Source organism: Thalassophryne amazonica, chromosome 16, assembly GCF_902500255.1.
Source record: "Thalassophryne amazonica chromosome 16, fThaAma1.1, whole genome shotgun sequence".
In the NCBI taxonomy this organism is placed as follows: Eukaryota; Metazoa; Chordata; class Actinopteri; order Batrachoidiformes; family Batrachoididae; genus Thalassophryne; species Thalassophryne amazonica.
Genome location: NC_047118.1, coordinates 13,210,891 through 13,232,848, shown reverse-complemented (window position 1 = coordinate 13,232,848; position 21,958 = coordinate 13,210,891). Strand labels below are relative to the sequence as shown.

Below are 21,958 nucleotides of genomic sequence, written 5' to 3'. Positions count from 1 at the left end.
AGCGTCAAGACAGAAAACTTAAAGCAATATGTCTCAAAAATCGAAAAATGTACAACAAAACAAATGTGGAACAAATGGGAGGAAACTGGAGTCAACGTCTGTGACCGAACTGTAAGAAACCGCCTAAAGGAAATGGGATTTACATACAGAAAAGCTAAACGAAAGGCATCATTAACACCTAAACAGAAAAAAACAAGGTTACAATGGGCTAAGGAAAAGCAATTGTGGACTGTGGATGACTGGATGAAAGTCATATTCAGTGATGAATCTCGAATCTGCATTGGGCAAGGTGATGATGCTGGAACTTTTGTTTGGTGCCTTTCCAATGAGATTTATAAAGATGACTGCCTGAAGAGAACATGTAAATTTCCAGTCATTGATGATATGGGGCTGCATGTCAGGTAAAGGCACTGGGGAGATGGCTGTCATTACATCATCAATCAATGCACAAGTTTATGTTGATATTTTGGACAATTGAAAGGATGTTTGGGGATGATGAAATCATTTTTCAAGATGATAATGCATCTTGCCATAGAGCAAAAACTGCAAAAACATTCCTAGCAAAAAGACACATAGGGTCAATGTCATGGCATAGGGTCAATGTCAATGAGCAGATCTGATTTGATGCAGGTGTTAATTTGGGGGATGAAAATTTACAGGGTGATTCCATAATTTTTTCCTCAGAACTGAGTGATTCCATATTTTTTTCCTCTGCTTGGTCTAAAAAAGTAACCGTTACTGACTGCCACAATCTTTTTTTCTTGATTTCTTATAGTGTTTCTTAAAGCCAGAAAGTTGTCATTTGAAATGATTTTAGTTTTGTGTCATGTCTGTGATCTGCTTTTTTTCTACAAAATTAAACAACTGAATGAACATCCTCTGAGGCCGGTGATTCCATAATTTTTGCCAGGGGTTGTATTAGGGCCCTCATTAGTTCTCCTGCTTATGACCCTTCTATCTCTGTGACATGCTCAGCTGTTTTTGACCAGTTTGAGTCTGTCAGTTTGCTGTCTTTGAGAGAGATTTTTGGTCATAAGAAGCCTGCTGGTTCTCCAAATGACCCTTTGCCACCTCGTCTTCTTAAAGAGGCTTTTTCCATGTTGGCACCGTATGTATTGAATATTATTAATGGGAGTTTTGTTAATGGTATAGTGCGTACCAGTTTCAAGAATGCAGTGGTGACCCCACTTATTAAGAAATCTGGCTTGGATTCTTCTGAATTGTCCAATTATAGGCCAATTTCCAAACTTCCTTTTCTCTCTAAAATTTTGGAGAAAATTGTATACTGCCAGTTGAGTTCTTTTCTTAATAATCATGACACCCTGGAGTTGTTTCAGTCTGGTTTTAAATCCCGTCACAGTACCGAGTCGGCACTGCTGCGGGTTTTTAATGACATTTGTATAGCTACTGATTCTGGTCACTGTGTTGTTTTGGTCCTGTTGGATCTAACAGTGGCCTTCGATTCAGTGGACCATCAGATCCTCTTGTCTCGCCTGGAAAACTGGGTGGGCATTAAGGGTGGTGTTTTAGATTGGTTTAGATCCTACCTCTGAGAGAAGTTTTTGTGTCCGTATTGGAGCTGCTGAATCTTGTGCAGCGCCCCTTGCATGTGGGGTGCCTCAAGGCTCCATACTTGGTCTGCTTCTTTTTTCTTTGTATTTACTCCCAATGGGATCAATTTTTAGGAGACATGACATCTCTTTTCATTTTTATGCTGATGACTGTCAAATGTATCTGCTACTGAAGCAGCAAAATGCATACTCTACGAACCATCTCTTAGAGTGCATTGGTGACATTAAGGCATGGTTGTCCATAAATTTTCTACACCTGAATGATAAAAAGACTGAGGTGTTGCTGTTTGGACCTAGTGACACTTCCAAAATCAATGTGGATCTGGGTCCCATGAGTCAGTATCTGACACAGACAGCAATAAACCTGGGTGTAAAGCTGGACAGTGATCTTAAATTCGATGCTCAGATTAGGTCAGTGGTCAAGTCTAGTTTCTGTCAACTTAGACAACTGGCCAAGGTGAAACGATTTCTTTCACGACATCATTTTGAGATTTTAATCCATGCTTTTATCACTAATCGCCTGGACTATTGCAATGCACTTTATATTGGGCTGAATCAGACGCTGCTTACTCGCCTACAGATGGTGCAGAATGCTGCTGCTCGACTTTTGGCTGGTGTTAGAAGGTGCGAGCACATTACACCGGTTTTGGCCTCACTTCATTGGCTCCCAGTTCGTTTTAGAATTGATTTTAAAATTCTTTTATTTGTTTTTAACACAGCTTGACGCTGTTTTTTTTTGTGTGTGTGTGTGTTTTTGCTTTTAACTGTAACTTTTTATTTATTAAATTATTTTAACTTGCCTGTTTTTTTGTGTACAGCGCTTTGGTTGTTGGTGCATTTTAAAGTGCTTTATAAATAAATTGAGAAATGTGAAACCGTCAAATATTTTACCACTGTCTACTCGCTATTTTATGGTCTGAAATCTCACATGATTAACCAATCAGATTTGCAGAACAAATGTAATTGGATTAGAATCTAGCGCGTCAGTATGTCCCGTAGCCAGAATTTACAAGACACGCGTGTAAGTCTTTTAGCTGCTCCCATTTTTGCTCAGGGTCACCACAGTGCATCTGGCATGGAATTGTTTTTGCAAGTTTGATGCTTGATGCCCTCCCTGAAGCAACTTCAGATATACAAGAAGACTGTGAGATGGGTGGGATTTGAACTCCGGACCTTCTCTCTGTGAGACAAGTGCTACTTCTGCATGACTGACTTTTAATTTAAAAGGTGATCAAATTCAAAACAAAACACCTTGCACTGTTATTCAAATGTAGTTCAGATTTCTAAATATCAGTTCCACAAACAAGGAATCCTCCATTTTACTGTCAGAAATTCTTACTATCTGTTTTTTAAGTCTTTATATATTACAATTTGTAATTTTATAAAATCTGAAACTTAACAGGATGTGGCTCTCAAAATGTACGTGATGTTGAGATGGCCATTCATGCTTTCATCAGCTGTCGACTTGATTACTGTAAGGCACGTCATGCTGGTGTTAACCCTCTGGGGCCGACGCCGTTGTATACGACGGCTAAGACCAAGCTTTACTAAATTATGATTATCTTTTTAATCATGAGATAGAAACTTAACTTTTCAGCAAAAAAAAAAGTAACTCCGCGGACTTTCGAGCCAGCCATCAGCCATCTTTGTACTCCTCATAGAAGCTGTGTGATGACATGCGCAATGTGAGCATCCAATCGGAATTGGTTCACCGTCACACGGTTTTCCAAAATCCAATCATAGGGCAGATTTACCTCATGTGATAAGCCAAAGATCGTTTTCAGGAGTGATATGTTACTAGTTGGCCCGTTTGAATAGCCCCCTGGGTGCTCCAGTGCATCCTGCACCATTCCGCCCAGTGAAAGTGAGCACACAGAGCAGACAGACAGCCTCTCATACAATCTCACATGCTCAGTGTTTAACTATCAGGATTGCTCCACTAGTTTGCATGTGAATGTTACTGGATAACTCTGTTGCTTTCTCAGTGTAAAGCACTTGTTTACCATATCAGTAGAGCGGGGGGAGAGGCCGCTCCTCAGACCATAAAGCCCCTTTCACATTGGCGTATTCATAGTAGAGAAGCTTGAATCTTCGACTGGACTGGGTTGCTTGACACGAGGACTTTTCGCTTCAAATCACAGAAGTTTCCTCAGCTAAAATTCTTGCTCTGGTAGTCTGACTTCTGTCTTGACTCTTGTAGAGAAGAAAATATTAGAAGAAGAAAGTCTTGTAAAAATAGAGAAGAAATAAAGAAAACGCATAGACCATTTTGTATATATTGTTCAAAATGTGCATTTGTGTTTATTGTTTGAACCTTTTTGTGGTACAGTCTTTCACACAAGACCTCAAAATACCTTTATAAAGTGTCAAAACAGTTGTTTATTATAGTTTGCTGTGTGTTTTGAATAAATGTGTGGAAATTATTTTCCGCTTTACTTTATCCTTTATTATTTCTGATTGTAAACCTTTATTACACTTATAAAACACAACTGTAGCATATATATTTTGAAAGTACAGGTTTTTCTGCAAAAAAGAGACATAACACTTGATTGTGGGATGCAGGGAGAGCTGTTAACAGCAATAATTAAAACATTTATGCCAGGCAAGTGAACTGTCCAAAAAATGCCCTCGGACCCCAGAGGGTTAACCAGTCTTCTCCTTTATGCCTCCAACTTGTGCAAAATGCTGCTGCTTGTCTTTTAACAAACACTTCCAGACGTGAGCATATTACACACCTGTACTCTACTCACTCCACTGGCTTCCAGTTAGTTTTAGAATTGAATTTAAAATTTTAACGTTTGTTTTTAAAGCTATTATTGGCCTCCTCCTTCCTACTTCTCTGAAATTTTAACTCTCCACACTTACAGTAGGACATTACGGGCATCTGGTGCTTTACTTAGATGTTCCAGGGTCCAAATACAAACTCTGGTGTGATCGTGCTTTTGCGGTAGCTGGCCCAGGCTGTGGAAAAAGTTGCCTCCTGATTTATGCACTATTTCTGACCTAGCACTTTTTAAATCAAAGCTCAAGACGTATTTATTTAAACTGGCTTTTACCTAGTGGTGCTGTGACATGTTTTGTTTTTGTGTCTTTTTAACTCTATTGTATGATTGTTTTATTTTTGTGAATTCTTGATCTTTGATTTTACTGTAAATCAGTTTGGACACATCTGGCTGCTCTAAAGGGTCACAGAAATAAATGTTGATTGATGTTTGCTTTTTTTATATATATATATATATATATATATATATATACACTCAACAAAAATATAAACGCAGCACTTTTGGTTTTGCTCCCATTTTGTATGAGATGAACTCAAAGATCTAAAACTTTTTCCACATACACAATATCACCATTTCCCTCAAATATTGTTCACAAACCAGTCTAAATCTGTGATAGTGAGCACTTCTCCTTTGCTGAGATAATCCATCCCACCTCACCGGTGTGCCATATCAAGATGCTGATTAGACACCATGATTAGTGCACAGGTGTGCCTTAGACTGTCCACAATAAAAGGCCACTCTGAAAGGTGCAGTTTTGTTTTATTGGGGGGGGGATACCAGTCAGTATCTGGTGTGACCACCATTTGCCTCATGCAGTGCAACACATCTCCTTTGCATAGAGTTGATCAGGTTGTCAATTGTGGCCTGTGGAATGTTGGTCCACTCCTCTTCAATGGCTGTGCGAAGTTGCTGGATATTGGCAGGAACTGGTACACGCTGTCGTATACGCCGGTCCAGAGCATCCCAAACATGCTCAATGGGTGACATGTCAGGTGAGTATGCCGGCCATGCAAGAACTGGGACATTTTCAGCTTCCAGCTTCCAAGAATTGTGTACAGATCCTTGCAACATGGGGCCGTGCATTATCCTGCTGCAACATGAGGTGATGTTCTTGGCACAACAATGAGCCTCAGGATCTCGTCACGGTATCTCTGTGCATTCAAAATGCCATCAATAAAATGCACCTGTGTTCTTCGTCCATAACAGACGCCTGCCCATACCATAACCCCACCGCCACCATGGGCCACTCGATCCACAACATTGACATCAGAAAACCACTCACCCACACGACGCCACACACGCTGTCTGCCATCTGCCCTGAACAGTGTGAACCGGGATTCATCCGTGAAGAGAACACCTCTCCAACGTGCCAAATGCCAGCGAATGTGAGCATTTGCCCACTCAAGTCGGTTACGACGATGAACTGGAGTCAGGTCGAGACCCCGATGAGGACGACGAGCATGCAGATGAGCTTCGCTGAGACGGTTTCTGACAGTTTGTGCAGAAATTATTTGGTTATGCAAACCGATTGTTTCAGCAGCTGTCCGAGTGGCTGGTCTCAGACGATCTTGGAGGTGAACATGCTGGATGTGGAGGTCCTGGGCTGGTGTGGTTACACGTGGTCTGGGGTTGTGAGGCTGGTTGGATGTACTGCCAAATTCTCTGAAACGCCTTTGGAGATGGCTTATGGTAGAGAAATGAACATTCAATACACGAGCAACAGCTCTGGTTGACATTCCTGCTGTCAGCATGCCAATTGCACGCTCCCTCAAATCTTGCAACATCTGTGGCATTGTGCTGTGTGATAAAACTGCACCTTTCAGAGTGGCCTTTTATTGTGGGCAGTCTAAGGCACACCTGTGCACTAATTATGGTGTCTAATCAGCATGTTGATATGGCACACCTGTGAGGTGGGATGGATTATCTCAGCAAAGAAGTGCTCACTATCACAGATTTAGACTGGTTTGTGAACAATATTTGAGGGAAATGGTGATATTGTGTATGTGGAAAAAGTTTTAGATCTTTGAGTTCATCTCATACAAATTGGGAGCAAAACCAAAAGTGTTGCGTTTATATTTTTGTTGAGTGTATATATATATATATATATATATATAATTTTGTTCACAAAAATGCTTCGTTTGTATTTCAAGGTCAGTCTAAAGTCTTTGTTTCTTGTTTTAGACCTCCAGTGACTTCTGTGTCTCTCCTGACGTATATGTCACCAAAGTGGCAGATCAGTATGGAGTCCTCAATCAAGGTGCGAGTCGTATGCAGAAAGTGTCCATTTTGTGCTCTTCATCCATTGCTGTTTGCTCACGTTTGAGTTGCAGCACTTCACATAGAGCAGAGAGACGGGATGAATTGCTTATGCATAATCGAAGTCACGCGTCAGGAAATCTGTTGCTTCTAATAGTTCTGCATCCATGTGTTTGTGGGCGTACGTGGGACAGCTGAGACGTGCTTGTCTGAGCCGGAAATTCTCTTATGGATTGAGAGCATTGCGTGAGAAAGCAGCTCATGATGCAGCATTGTGTGTGTACATCACTTGCACCTTGTGTGGTTGGTGTTCTCACAGGTTTATGTTTGGGGATTTTGATGAAGCTTCTGAGTCACGCTCTCACATCTGAACTTTTTCTCAGTGATTGAGAAAATTTTTATTTTAGAAAAAATAACTGATGGCCAAAAGCCATCATTAAAATCTATTTTTGTGTAAGGTGTGCTCCCAGCATCGTTCAAGTCTCTTCATGTTGTAATTTTCATAATAACTCTCACCACTGTTGTCACCTTTTTTTCTTCTTCTTCAGGAGGATCTGTTGAATCCTGAATCATAAAAGGGTGAATCTTCTCATTGTTGGTTTATTTGGGGTTGTCACTCTGTTGTGGCTACATCAAGGGGGAAAACATGTTTATGCAAAGCATTGCAGAAATTGTGAGCTTGGAGCAGTTGATTAGTTCAGTACATGTAACTGCAGTTACAGTTGTGCCAGAGGCTGTGGAGTACAAAGCAAGAAAGAGCTAAAACAATTTTAAAAACTACTCTGCAGGGTCTTAGACTATAATTGGGGTGTCGTCTTGCTTCTTGGACACGAGTAAGCAGTTATCGCCAAATATAATAAAGGGAACTGTTCTTGTTCTGTCCTGGAATCACTGACAGAACTCTGACTGCTTCCTCATTCTTCAGAACAGCCACAGTGATGCGTTTGTGGGATGTCAGTCAGGGCATTGAAGTGTTGTACAGTCTGTATTTCTGCTGAGCCCAGCAGCTCAGATCTTAACACAATGTTGATGTAGCTGAGATATAGATAAATAACACAAACCAGACTCTACATTATCCAACTTTTGTTGTGTTGACTTGCTTGTTGTCTCACAGATATCCTGCAGTACTACCTTACTTGCAGTTTGGAACAAAGTAACCCCTTCCAGCAGGTTTGTCACACATAAAACTGATTTGTTTCAAGTTTTGTTAGAATTTCTACGTTTCTTTTTCTTTGACTTGAGATTAATCTATGGTTGTCCAGTGTATTCAACTTGTTCATTATTGGTGTACAAACTTTTAACTGTTTAGAGTTTGCATGTACTTCAGTATTCAGTCTTTGCCATGAAGCTCAAATTGAGTTCAAGTGTATCCTGTTTCCACTGATCATCCTTGAGATGTTTCTACAGCTTAATTGGAGCCCACCTGGGGTAAATTCAGTTGATTGGACATGATTTGGAAAGACACACACCTGTCTACATATAAGGTCCCACAGTTGACAGTGCATGTCAGAGCACAAACTAAGTATGAAGTCAAAGGAATTGTTTGTAGACCTCCGAGACAGGATTGTCTCGAGGCACAAATCTGGGGAAAGGTACGGAAACATTTCTGCTACTTTGAAGGCTCCAATGAGCACAGTGGCCTCCATCATCTGTAAATGGAAGACGTTCGAATCTACCAGGACTCTTCCTTGAGCTGGCTGCCCATCTAACCTGAGCACAAAGCACATGGCAGCCCATCTGGAGTTTATCAAAAGGCACCTGAAGAACTCTCAGACCATGAGAAACAAAATTCTCTGGTCTGATGACACAAAGATTGAAGCCTTTGGTGTGAATGGCAGGCATCACGTTTGGATGAAACCAGGCACCATCCCTACAGTGAAGCGTGGTGGTGGCAGCATCATGCTGTGGGGATGTTTTACTGTGGCAGGAACTGGGAGACTAGTCAGGATTGAGGGAAAGATGAATGCAGCAATGTACAGAGACATCCTGGATAAAAACCTGCTCCAGAGTGCTCTTGACCTCAGACTGGGGGATGGTTCCTCTTTCAGCAGGACAATGACCCTGAGCACACAGCCGAGATATCAAAGGAGTGGCTTCAAGACAACTCTGTGAATGTCCTTGAGTGGTCCAGCCAGAGACCAGACCTGAATCTGATTGAACATCTCTAGGGAGATCTGAAAATGGCTGTGCACCGACACTCCCCATCCAAACCGATGGAGCTTGAGAGGTGCTGCAAAGAGGAATGGACAAAAGTGCCCAAAGATAGATGCCCCAAGCTTGTGGCATCATATTCAATAAGACTTGAGGCTGTAATTTCTTTAAAGGTGCATCAACAAAGTATTGAGTAAATGGTGTGAATACTTTTTTATTTTTAATAAATTTGCAGACATTTCAAAAAACCTTTCATGTTGTCATTGTTGGGTGTTGTGAGTAGAATTTTGAGGGGAAAAAAGGAATTTACTCCATTTTGGAATAAGGCTGTAACATAGCAAAATGTGGACAAAGAGAAGCACTGTGAATACTTTCCAAATGCAATGTACATAGGTGGTTTAATTTTGTTTTTGTTTCTACTTCAGAAGCTTTCTGGGAGCCACAAAGCATTAGTGGAGATGCAGGATGATGTGTCTGAACTGCTGCGCTCTGCCACCAGAGAGTACACACAGACGAAGGTTTGTTTTTCAGCACTGTCCACACTCTCCATCCTTTACAGGCCAGTTGTTACTTTACATGTTTCCCTTAGGACACAAGCTGACACGCAGTATTGTACCGTTTCTGGTGACTGAATAGCTCAGTGACTGTAACCAAATTACTGAAGTGCACCTGTCCACATAAAGATGTGCTGATAGCCCACCTGGGACCAGTATTATACCTATTTATTCGGCTTACACTGGGCTGTTACAATACACCGCTGTGCCTTTGTCTAGTCATGGTACTTGCACTGTTTTGACAGAGGGATAAATGAACCCTGACACTGTGAACAGAGGAAGATATTTTACTTCACACTCCCACACACAGTGCTGATTTAGTTGGGGGAAAATATCTCAGGCAATCAGGCTTATTTTATGCTCAACCTGTAGTGAAAAGTGGAGGGTTAAAGGGACACAATCCATTAAATTATATCAGATAAAGTCAGTTGCATGTAAAGCATACATGTAATTAATTGTGAATTTGGTTCACTTCTGACTTATGTTCTTTTGCAAATGTATGGAGACCAATGGAGATACAGGAACTATAAAGGGTCACATAATTGTGTAATGGCATATACAAAAGTTAAGGTCAAACTTAAGCCTATTGTGACAGTACAAGTTGTTTTTTCTGTCATTTCCAGGGGAATTTGGAACAGATCCAGGGGGTGCTGAACATAACAGAGGTCAGCCTACATCAGCTCACTGCCTTGGTGGACTGCCGCAGCCTGCACATGGTGAGCTGGCCTGTGAGGGACACTTAGCGTGCACTTGTACCATATCTGGCCTTGGATTGATTCTGTGTGCTGTTTGTTGTGTGGTACACACTAGGGGTTGCACTACTTCATTTATTTTTATTTATTTCAACCAGGGACAGGAGTTGAAAACTAGCAGTAGCTATACTCTGTGTAAATCGCATCAGCTGCAAACTTTGTTTTGTAACGATGTTTGATTTCATTGTCCCTGTCAAATAAATAAATAAAGAATAAAGAATTTATTTATTGTAAGTTGACAGTATATTATGAAAGTTGAATCCCAGCAATCAGTCTTTTGTTGTCTGCTGTTTCCCATGCCAAAAAAAAAAAAAAAAAACAGTTCACCATCATCACTCCAGCATTAGGGATCTCCAATTGGTTCAAAATGCTGCAGCCAGACTTTTGATACAAAGAAAGTTCGACCACGTTATACCCATTTTGGCATCCCTTCACTGGCTTCCTGTCCCAGTGAGATCAGATAATAAGGTTCTGCTACTAGTCTATAAAATTGTTCATGGACTGGCACCTCCCTACCTAGCTGACCTAATTAAACCTTATGTACCAGTCCAGGGTTTGTGTTCTCAGGGTGCAGGACTACTTTGTGTCCCTAGGGTGAAGAAGTCTGCGGGTCACAGAGCTTTCTCTTATCATGCCCCTGTTCTGTGGAATGATCTCCCTGCATCAATAAAACAGATTCTGTGGAGACTTTCAAGTCTAGACTTAAGATGCACTTATTTTCCCTTTCGTATGGCTGGCATATTGGCATACTATAGTTCTATGCTTTTTACTCTTTTAATTAATTTTATTAGTAAACGGAGCGTGCCGCGGCCTCAACTTTACCTAAAATCTGGGTCGAATAGTGAAGCGGCAATCACCTTAGTATATCCTGTTTTCTTGTTGATTAATTCTGGTAAATTATACTGTAATTCTTGTCTTTCTGATGCCTGATTGTTTTTTCTCTCTGTTTAAGGTGCAGCTCCATCCAGAGATGGGTGTGGTATTTGTGCTTGTGACCCTCCTGTCCTGTGCACCAACAGCATTTCCTGTATATTCGTTTGTGAATTGTTCTGTAATTTTTGTCTGTGGCATGTGCCAAGCAGAGGGTCACCCCTTTGAGTCTCGTCTGCTTGAGGTTTCTTCCTCAGAGGGAGTTTTTCCTTACCACTGCTGATCTGTGCGTTAGTAAGGTTAGACCTTACTTGTGTGAAGCGCCTTGAGGCAACTCTGTTGTGATTTGGTGCTATATAAATGAAAATAAATTAAAATTGAATACCATCTCATGTCCACAATGCACGTTCCATGACCTGATGGTGTTATGCATCCTGACAGGTTGTCTCATGTGATGCCAGGTTTAAGCCTTCTCCTTGCTGGTGTAATCTTTCCAGTCAGTTTTTGCCTTTTGCTTTCCCAGTGTTGTATAACATGAGGCAAGTGTGTGTGTGTGCGCGCGCGCACAGAGTCTGCCCCCTCTTGCACGCTTGTGCTGATGTTAAGCTTAAAATGTCATTGCAGAGGAGTATAGTTAAGTGGTCAACTGAATGACGGTCTTGGCAGCCCCTAGTATACACCTTGCCAGTGTAGCGTTAATATTATGTTCGTGCAGCGTTTTCTCTGCAATTCTTTGACTGGTGATCAGACCCATACTTTGGATGGTGCGTTACTTTTCGCAATAAAATAAAATGAAGGTGCCATTTTCAAATCGCTCATGTTAAAACATCATTGCATAGCGCAGGAGCGACACTGACCACATATCAGTGACACTATCCTATGTACTACCAAAATAGAATGTTTGAGGAGGACATGGGTTTTAGTAAGTTGAAATGAGACTACTGATGGGTTTGTGGTTCAGGGTTCACATAGAGTGAGACTGTGGTTTAATTGCTGTGTTTGAAGTGTTATTGTTAATGAATGAAGCACATCTGGTGAATATTTTGAGATAAAGGTATAATATATTTGGGTAGTTATTACACATATTTCCACAGTAAACAATTTATACAATAATATAGGAGGAGAGCAAGTTTATTCCTCTGATTGCTTTTCTAACAGTCTTATATCCTGATTGCTCAAATTTGATCCTACAACCCCAATTCCAATGAAGTTGGGATGTTGTGTAAAATGTAAATAAAACAAAATACAATGATTTATAAATCCTCTTCAACCTATATTCAATGGAGTACACCACAAGACAAGATACATGGTGTGTCCATAAAGTAACGGTCCTTTTTATTTTTTTTAAAAACTATATGGATTTCATTCATATGTTTTTACGTCAGACATGCTTGAACCCTCATGCGCATGCGTGAGTTTTTCCACGCCTGTCGGTGACGTCATTCGCCTGTGAGCACGCCTTGTGGAAGGAGTGGTCCCGCACCCTCGTCGGATTTTCATTGTCTGGAAATGGCGGAATGAAATTTTTTCAGAAGCTGTTAGAGACTGGCACCTGGAAACCATTCGAAAAAGTTATCTGGCTTTTGGTGAAAATTTTACGGGCTTCACAGAGAATAAGGACTTTAACTACAGGTTTAAGGACCCCTTTAAGGACAGTCGGTGCGCCACGCTCCGAGCTGCGACGTCGCGGCACAAACCACTGGATCATTTCTAAGCTGATGGCTCTGTGGATATGAGACCGTCGTGTGCTCTTTCTCTGGTTATCACAAGACCTGGACATCAGCCATTTTCCAGCAGATTTCACTTTTAACAAGAGATTTTGTCATGGAAAGCCGCGCGGAGGCTTCGCGCGTCACGACCGATTCGCTGATGAAGCGAGACAAAGGAACACCTCTGTTTCGGAGTGTTAGAGGACAAGTTTGGACATGTCTAGCTCTCCACAAGTTCTCTTATACTCACTCGACTGGTAAGCACTGAAAGCCGAGATAGACAGTTTTGTGCTGCTCTGCAAGGTTTATGTTGTTCTTTCTTTTTTGTTCCTCCCCAGGACTATGTCCAGGCACTGACGGGACTGTGTTATGACGGAGTGGAAGGCGTCATCTACCTGGTCTTCTTCTCCTTTGTCACTGCTCTCATGTTCAGCTCAATAGTGTGCAGTGTGCCCCACACCTGGCACATCAAGAAGTAAGATCACACTCTCTTATTCAGCATCTGATCTGCATTCACATTAGATGCCATGTTGTTGCTTTAGACGAGCAGAAGCGTCTCTGTAGACACCTTCCGTGGTCACGCGGTCGGTGCCTCGGAATAAGTTAGCTGAGTGTAAATCAGAAGGCTGCTGATGGGTCACAGACAGGAGCTGCAGGTCTGCTGAGTCTCTGTTTAAGTGATGCAACTTGGATTATTCACAACTGTAAATTGTGCTTGTCAAGAGATATTGCTGTCCTTCTGTCTGTCCTTCCATCTGTACGGTAAAACAGTCCACATGCTAAAAGTCAAGAACCGTAAAACTCTTTAAATTGTTATACTTTAATGCTGGGATGTCAAAGATCTGCCTGCCAAAACTCAAGCATTTCTGAAATTTATAAATGCCTTTTATACTGAATTTTGGGTTTCAAGTAGGAAATGTACAGAAGCCCTGAAATGCTCACATCGCTCACTAGATGGTGACAAAAGCTACTGAAATGTGTGGCAAGGTTTCGGCTGTTTTTTCATTTAAGAAATTAACTTTTGATGAAAATAAGATGGGCTGACAGCCACAAATCAAATTACAGTTGTGTCCCTGCCCTTATGGCTAACTTACTTGGGTTTTACAAAAGCTGAGAAGTTTATCTCTTGCAGGTCCTATAGACATTGTGCCACTTTAATGTTGCTTTTTTCTGTGCCTGTGTCAGGCTAATGTTAGCTTCACACTGAGAGCAGTAATGGTTAACAGGATACTCATTAATAAACTATGCTATCAGCCCAACAGTAATTTGTCAAAGGTTTACAATTTAAGAAATAAAACACCGCTTTTTAATGTGAATAATGTCTGCAAAGACATGAGTCCACTGTGAGCAGAACTGGTTAGTTCATTTGTAGAAAATGAGCAATCTTTAGAAGTTGACAGAACAGCTTTTAGAGGTTTTTTTTTTTCCCCATGTAGGGACAAGATAAGTTTGTGATTATGCTACACGAGTGTTGTCAAGTGTATACAGTAAGTAATACAGCTCAGCAACAGGGTTTTTTTCTGTACACAAACACAAAAGTTGATAAAACAATTGAAATGGACTTTTATCTCTCCTATTAGGATAAAGTAAACCTAAATCTATCAAGCCTACAGCCTGAGCTGGAGTTTTTGTGCAGCAGACAGGTAAAATCATTCAGATTTTGTTCTGCTGTCAGCAGCTGATGAGGTATTCAGAATGACTGGGAGCACAGTTGTTTCCAGGCTCAGTCGTCATCTCAGCTGCAGCTTATAATTAGCAAAATCTCTGCCAACCATCAGGGGGGCATGTTGTTCATTATGATCTCAGTCAGAGCTTCCAGTCACAAAGCAGAGACTTACATGCTACCAAGTAGTTTCTCTCAGCCAAGCTTGTTCTCTTTTGGTGCTGCAATGACAAATGAGCACCAGATTGTTTCGCTCAATCTTGAATTGCAGCTTCAGATGAGCCACAGTGCAGTTTTAATGTTGACTTACAACTCTCAGAATGAGCCATGTCTTTGGTGACAGTAGTGTAGATTTGGATTTGATGATTTCACCAATAAAATATGCAGGAAAACCCCACTGTGGGTCCACTAGAGGGAGGCAGGCTGTTTGTAACTGTGCTCTCTGCAAAAACAGACCATTTTCTTTTTTGAATTGAACAATTTCATGTCTTTGTTCTGCTCTATTCAGAACACAACACATTCTAAGGAGCTGCATCTCCTTTACTCTCGGATCATCTTGTTCATTAAACTGTATCAAAACATGACCATGTGGCGCTTTAATGCTCCCCCCTTCCCGTTAGTTAAATTATAGAGGGGCTCCCCCTGGTGGTTGTCGAACGCTTTTTTGTTTGTTTGTTTTATCTGCAGGAGTGAGGAGGAAAGTGAGGATGAGTCTCTGAGTCATGGAGGAAGACAAAACCATGATAACCTCTACCGGGTCCACATGCCCAGTCTGTACAGCTGTGGCAGCAGCTATGGCAGCGAGACCAGCATCCCCGCTGCCGCGCACACCGTCAGCAACGCGCCCGTCACAGAGTACATGTAAGTCTTCATAACTTCAGTTTAAGGTTTCACTCAGACAAAGACTGAAGCAGCTGATAACCTCTCCTACACAGTGTTTTTGTGCTTCCTGTGAGCTCAGAGGTCACGTTAATGCACCCAGAGGAAGGGTGCAGCTGTTGTTGTCCAGCTGTAGTGACTGTGAAACCTGAGGCCAGTATTCAGCTTAGTTTATACGACTAGGGAGGTGGCTGGTTTCACGCACACGACAGGACTTGAGTGAAAACCTTTTATGCTGCCGAATCAGTGGATCACTTGTTTTTCAATATGAAACCAAAAACAGGAAAAGCATTTTTTAAATATATATTTCTTTTCAAAACCAAAATGAAAAAATGGATAATGACTCATTTTCCAATTTTGGACTCAAATCAAAAATCCAATCCATTCCACTTTATTTCTATAGCACATTTTACAAACAGAATGTTACCAAAGTGCTGCACAAAAATTGAGTAAACAGTGCTCCTACCATGAAAATAGTATAAATACATTAAAACCATGAATAAATAAATGACTATATCATTAGAAAAGTACAAAATCAAACCATAGGTAAAATCCATAATAAAATATCATAAAAGTACAAGATAAAACACTAAAAGACAACAGAGGACCATACAACTCACACGGAGCTAAAAGCCAGGGTCTTTAGACAAGACTTAAAACACTCCACTGTGGGGGCAGTTCGGACGTGGATGGATACAGCGTTCCAAAGTCTGAGACCTGCCACAGAAAAGGCTCTGTCCCCCTTGGTTTTAAGCCTGGTCTTTGGCACCATGAGCTGGAACTGGCCCTCAGAGCGCGCAACGGAGAATAAATTTGCTGGAGGTCCACAATGTACTGTGGGGCCCATCCATTTAAGGCTTTATAAATAATAAAATCTTAAAATTGATTTTAAGATTAACAGGGAGCCAATGCAAAGATGCAAGAATAGGTGTGATATGAACATGTTTTTTTTTTTTTGTTTTTTTTTGCTCCTTGTTAAAAGGCGCGCAGCAGCATTCTGGACTAACTGCAATCTGTTAAGGGTATTTCGATTTATTCCGAGATAGAGTGAATTACAGTAGTGCAGACGTGACGAGATAAAAGCATGCATGACGCGCTCAAAATCTGAGAAGGATAAAGTTGATTTAATTTTGGCTAAAAGACGAAGATGATAAAACTAAATTTAACAACCCCATTGACAGCTTGTCAAGTTTAAAATCAGAGTCCATAATGATGCTTGCTATCCAAAAATGGATAGCAAGCACTCGTTCCCCATTTTGTTGTTGTTGTTTTCCTTCATTAACACAGGTAGCATCACTTGAAAATGACATGTTTCAGTTTAAATTTTTAAACAGGTTTAAGTGTGAAATTTTTTTTTTAGCATCTACAGGTGAGCCCCGTTAACTCAGGCGAGTTTGGGTCCACAAAATCGGATCGCGAGTTATCTGAGTTGAGTTGACCAGAAAAACTTAAAAGCAGCTTACCTTGCCGTATTATAATAGTTTGGACCATTTGAAGTGTAATTCCTTCCTGGATGGTGACGATTTCTTCATCTGGTGTGGGTTCGAGATCTTTTTTTTTTCCTCCTCCGGCTGCTGCAGGTCAGTGATGAGGGCTTCATCAGTGCAGAAGATTCCTGATCAATCAATCAATCAATCAATTTTTTTTTTATATAGCGCCAAATCACAACAAACAGTTGCCCCAAGGCGCTTTATATTGTAAGGCAAGACCATACAATAATTATGTAAAACCCCAACGGTCAAAACGACCCCCTGTGAGCAAGCACTTGGCTACAGTGGGAAGGAAAAACTCCCTTTTAACAGGAAGAAACCTCCAGCAGAACCAGGCTCAGGGAGGGGCAGTCTTCTGCTGGGACTGGTTGGGGCTGAGGGAGAGAACCAGGAAAAGACATGCTGTGGAGGGGAGCAGAGATCGATCACTAATGATTAAATGCAGAGTGGTGCATACAGAGCAAAAAGAGAAAGAAACAGTGCATCATGGGAACCCCCCAGCAGTCTACGTCTATAACAGCATAACTAAGGGATGGTTCAGGGTCACCTGATCCAGCCCTAACTATAAGCTTTAGCAAAAGGAAAGTTTTAAGCCTAGTCTTAAAAGTAGAGAGGGTGTCTGTCTCCCTGATCTGAATTGGGAGCTGGTTCCACAGGAGAGGAGCCTGAAAGCTGAAGGCTCTGCCTCCCATTCTACTCTTACAAACCCTAGGAACTACAAGTAAGCCTGCAGTCTGAGAGCGAAGTGCTCTATTGGGGTGATATGGTACTACGAGGTCCCTAAGATAAGATGGGACCTGATTATTCAAAACCTTATAAGTAAGAAGAAGAAGAAGTGCTCACTAACAGATGTAGACAGATTTGCAATCAATATTTGAGAGAAATGGGTCTTTTGTGTACAGTAGTGTTCAGAATAATAGTAGTGCTATGTGACTAAAAAGATTAATCTGGGTTTGTTTGTATATTTCTTATTGTTACATGGAAAACAAGGTACCAGTAGATTCAGTAGATTCTCACAAATCCAACAAGACCAAGGCTATGAAATTGGGCTATTAGTAAAAAAAAAAAAAAAGCAGAAAAGGGGGTATTCACACTAATAGTAGTGTGGCATTCAGTCAGTGAGTTCATTCAATTTTGGTGTCCCCTATATAAGGATGAAGCCAGCACCTGTTGAACAGTTTTTTTCTCTTTGAAAGCCTGAGGAAAATGGGACATTGAAGACATTGGTCAGAAGAACAGCGTAGTTTGATTAAAAAGTTGATTGGAGAGGGGAAGACTTATACACAGGCGCAAAAAATTATAGGCTGTTCATCTACAATGATCTCCAATGCTTTAAAATGGACAAAAAAACAGAGACGCGTGGAAGAAAATGGAAAACAACCATCAAAATGGATAGAAGAATAACCAGAATGTCAATGGCTCACCCATTGATCAGCTCCAGGATGATGAAAGACAGTCTGGAGTTACGTGTAAGTGCTGTGACAGTTAGAAGCTAATTTATTTGCAAGAATCCCCGCAAAGTCCCTCTGTTAAATAAAAGACGTGCAGAAGAGGTTACAGTTTGCCAAAGAACACATCAACTGGCCTAAAGAGAAATGGAGGAATATTTTGTGGACTGATGAGAGTAAAATTGTTGTTTTTGGGTCCAAGGGCCGCAGACAGTTTGTGAGATGACTCCCAAACTCTGAATTCAAGCCACAGTTCACAGTGAAGACAGTGAAGCATGGTGGTGCAAGCATCATGATATGGGCATGTTTCTCCTACTATGGTGTTGGGCCTATATATAGCATACCAGGTATCATGGATCACTTTGGATATGTCAAAATACTTGAAGAGGTCATGTTGCCTTATGCTGAAGAGGACATGCCCTTGAAATGGGTGTTTCAACAAGACAATGACCCCAAGCACACTAGTAAATGAGCAAAATCTTGGTTCCAAACCAACAAAATTAATGCCTCGCAGATGTGAACAATCATGAAAAACTGTGGTTATACAACTAAATACTAGTTTAGTAATTCACAGGATTGCTAAAAAAAGCAGTTTGGACATAATAGGTTTGAGTTTGTAGCATCAACAGCAGATGCTACTATTATTGTGAACACCCTCTTTTCTACTTTTTTTTTTTTTACTAATAGCCCTGTTTCATAACCTTAAGAGTGCGCATATCATGAATGCTTGGTCTTGTTGGATTTGTGAGAATCTACTGATACCTTGTTTCCCATGTAACAATAAGAAATATACTCAAAACCTGGATTCATCTTTTTAGTTACATAGCACTACTATTATTCTGAACACTACTGTATATAGAAAATGTTTTGGATCTTTGAGTTCAGCTCATGAAAAATGGGAGCAAAAACAAGTGTTGCTTTTATATTTTTGGTCAGTGTATGAATGTGGCTTGCTAGTTAAGCTCTAAAATCATGATCTGTTATAACTTGCACATTACAAAGGATGAAAATGTCACAACTGAGCATGAATGTTTTATCTACACATATGCGCATTTTCTTCCACAGGGCTCAGAACGCCAACTTTCAGAACTCCCGCTGTGAAAACACACCTCTGATTGGACGAGAGTCTCCTCCCCCCTCTGTAAGGTCGAACATTTAGAGGAACAATGGCTGATACGAGAACCTCTGCATTAGTTTGTACCATTAAATTGATGACATGTAAACTGCGATGCACTAATCCATCTAAATTGTTTTGTTTTTTTCCTCCTCTTATGAAACACGAACAAAAATTGAATTGTAGCCATAAATTATCTAATATCAATTTTACAGATTGTCAAATGTTACTGTGTAGAACTAATTGGACTTCTTTGTTCTTCTATTCTATAGTTATGACGCTGAACCTGCTAAATGTTTTTATTTAGTGTAACGTTGCTGATGCTGCTTTTGAATTCAAATGTTTTCATTTAAGGCACTTAATAATGTAGTGCAGTAAATGAGTGAAGCAGCTCACAAGAGCATTGAATACATCTGCAGCTCTTTTTATATAGATAGATAAAATACCTTGCGTCAGTCAGTTTTGGTGCATCACTGCATAGTATAAAAATATTGAACTCTTGTTTTCTGTAGCCCATAAAAACGTGGGCAGCGTTTGGAGGTTTAAACAGACTGCACATTAGAAGGAAACTTCAGTCATTCCTTCCTGCTCCTCGTTGGTCTGAACCGCTACCAGAGTTCCTGCCCTTCCTGGTGTCTGCTTAGACATAGACGCTGTTTTGTGCATCTCTTCTACACTCTGTCTTATTTTTTTTACAAATCCATACAGTTGTATTGACTGCCACGGACAGTAACAGCGTCTCAGCTGGCACGTTAAAGCCTTCGGAGAGTTCAAGATCATTTGGTAACCTCATCTGCTATGCTAACAGGTACAAGTCATGCCTGCCTCCTTCACCTACCGGCCTGTTCTCCTCTGTACCACCTACCCAAAGCCAAATTTACTCCACATCCAACCAGGGCTGCTGGGTTTCCTCACCCCTCCAACTCCCCCTCTGTCCCGACTCGTGCAAATGTTCTACCTGGCGTTGTTCCCCATACCCCCCCCCCCCCCCCCCCCCCCCGGCATCACAACTGTATTGGAAACAACATCTATCTGCAGCTCAGCCCTGAGTGAATGAAGGGTTAAGAATCCTGAACTGTTGATGTGTATTTTCTTTGTGTTTCCTCTTTAGTTGAATGTATTTATTTTAAAGCATCCATGATCCAATATTGAAGACTTGTTCACAGAAGGACATGCTGCTGTTTGTTTTATGGATAGTGACTGTCCATAAAAGCAGTTTAGATGAAGGAACTCTTTCATGGGGCAGATTTTGGCCTGATGTCTGTTTTGTCATGCGGCCATGCCAACACTAATGAGCTATTAGACATTGCTGTAGTGAATCAGTAACATGACAGCAAGAATAAATATATTTTATCACCAAATTGTCCAAAATATGGATGTACATTACTTGGCAAAATCAAACATAATGAGAAGCTTTTGTGTATTAAATTTTATATATATATATATATATATATATACACTCACCAAAAATATAAACGCAACACTTTTGGTTTTGCTCCCATTTTGTATGAGATGAACTCAAAGATCTAAAACTTTTTCCACATACACAATATCAACATTTCCCTCAAATATTGTTGACAAACCAGTCTAAATCTGTGATAGTGAGCACTTATCCTTTGCTGAGATAATCCATCCCACCTCACAGGTGTGCCATATCAAGATGCTGATTAGACACCATGATTAGTGCACAGGTGTGCCTTAGACTGCCCACAATAAAAGGCCACTCTGAAAGGTGCAGTTTTATCACACAGCACAATGCCACAGATGTCGCAAGATTTGAGGGAGCGTGCAATTGGCATGCTGACAGCAGGAATGTCAGCCAGAGCTATTGCTCGTGTATTGAATGTTCATTTCTCTACCATAAGCCGTCTCCAAAGGCGTTTCAGAGAATTTGGCAGTACATCCAACCAGCCTCACAACCACAGACCACGTGTAACCACACCAGCCCAGGACCTCCACATCCAGCATGTTCACCTCCAAGATCGTCTGAGACCAGCCACTCGGACAGCTGCTGAAACAACGGTTTGCATAACCAAAGAATTTCTGCACAAACTGTCAGAAACCGTCTCAGGGAAGCTCATCTGCATGCTCGTCGTCCTCATCGGGGTCTCGACCTGACTCCAGTTCGTCGTCGTAACTGACTTGAGTGGGCAAATGCTCACATTCGCTGGCGTTTGGCACGTTGGAGAGGTGTTCTCTTCACGGATGAATCCCGGTTCACACTGTTCAGGGCAGATGGCAGACAGCGTGTGTGGCGTCGTGTGGGTGAGCGGGTTTTCTGATGTCAGTGTTGTGGATCGAGTGGCCCATGGTGGTGGTGGGGTTATGGTATTGGGCAGGCGTCTGTTATGGACGAAGAACACAGGTGCATTTTATTGATGGCATTTTGAATGCACAGAGATACCGTGACGAGATCCTGAGGCTCATTGTTGTGCCAAGAACATCACCTCATGTTGCAGCAGGATAATGCACGACCCCATGTTGCAAGGATCTGTACACAATTCTTGGAAGCTGAAAATGTCCCAGTTCTTGCATGGCCGGCATACTCACCGGACATGTCACCCATTGAGCATGTTTGGGATGCTCTGGACCGGCGTATACGACAGTGTCTACTATTTCCTGCCAATATCCAGCAACTTTGCACAGCCATTGAAGAGGAGTGGACCAACATTCCACAGGCCACAATTGACAACCTGATCAACTCTATGCGAAGGAGAT

At 41.3% G+C, this 21,958-nt stretch overlaps 1 protein-coding gene across 1 annotated transcript in view; it reads left to right on the top strand.

Moving 5' to 3' along the window:
• Nucleotides 1–19,314, top strand: part of ttyh3a (tweety family member 3a) — a 66,966-nt gene extending 47,652 nt beyond the window's left edge. Inside the window, exons 7-13 of the mRNA XM_034189901.1 lie at nucleotides 6,536–6,611; nucleotides 7,725–7,780; nucleotides 9,187–9,279; nucleotides 9,939–10,031; nucleotides 12,985–13,121; nucleotides 14,997–15,170; nucleotides 19,192–19,314. Coding sequence (XP_034045792.1) covers nucleotides 6,536–6,611; nucleotides 7,725–7,780; nucleotides 9,187–9,279; nucleotides 9,939–10,031; nucleotides 12,985–13,121; nucleotides 14,997–15,170; nucleotides 19,192–19,285 — 723 coding nt within the window. The 3' untranslated portion in view covers nucleotides 19,286–19,314. The remainder of the gene's footprint in view (nucleotides 1–6,535; nucleotides 6,612–7,724; nucleotides 7,781–9,186; nucleotides 9,280–9,938; nucleotides 10,032–12,984; nucleotides 13,122–14,996; nucleotides 15,171–19,191) is intronic.
• Nucleotides 19,315–21,958: the final 2,644 nt, after the last annotated feature.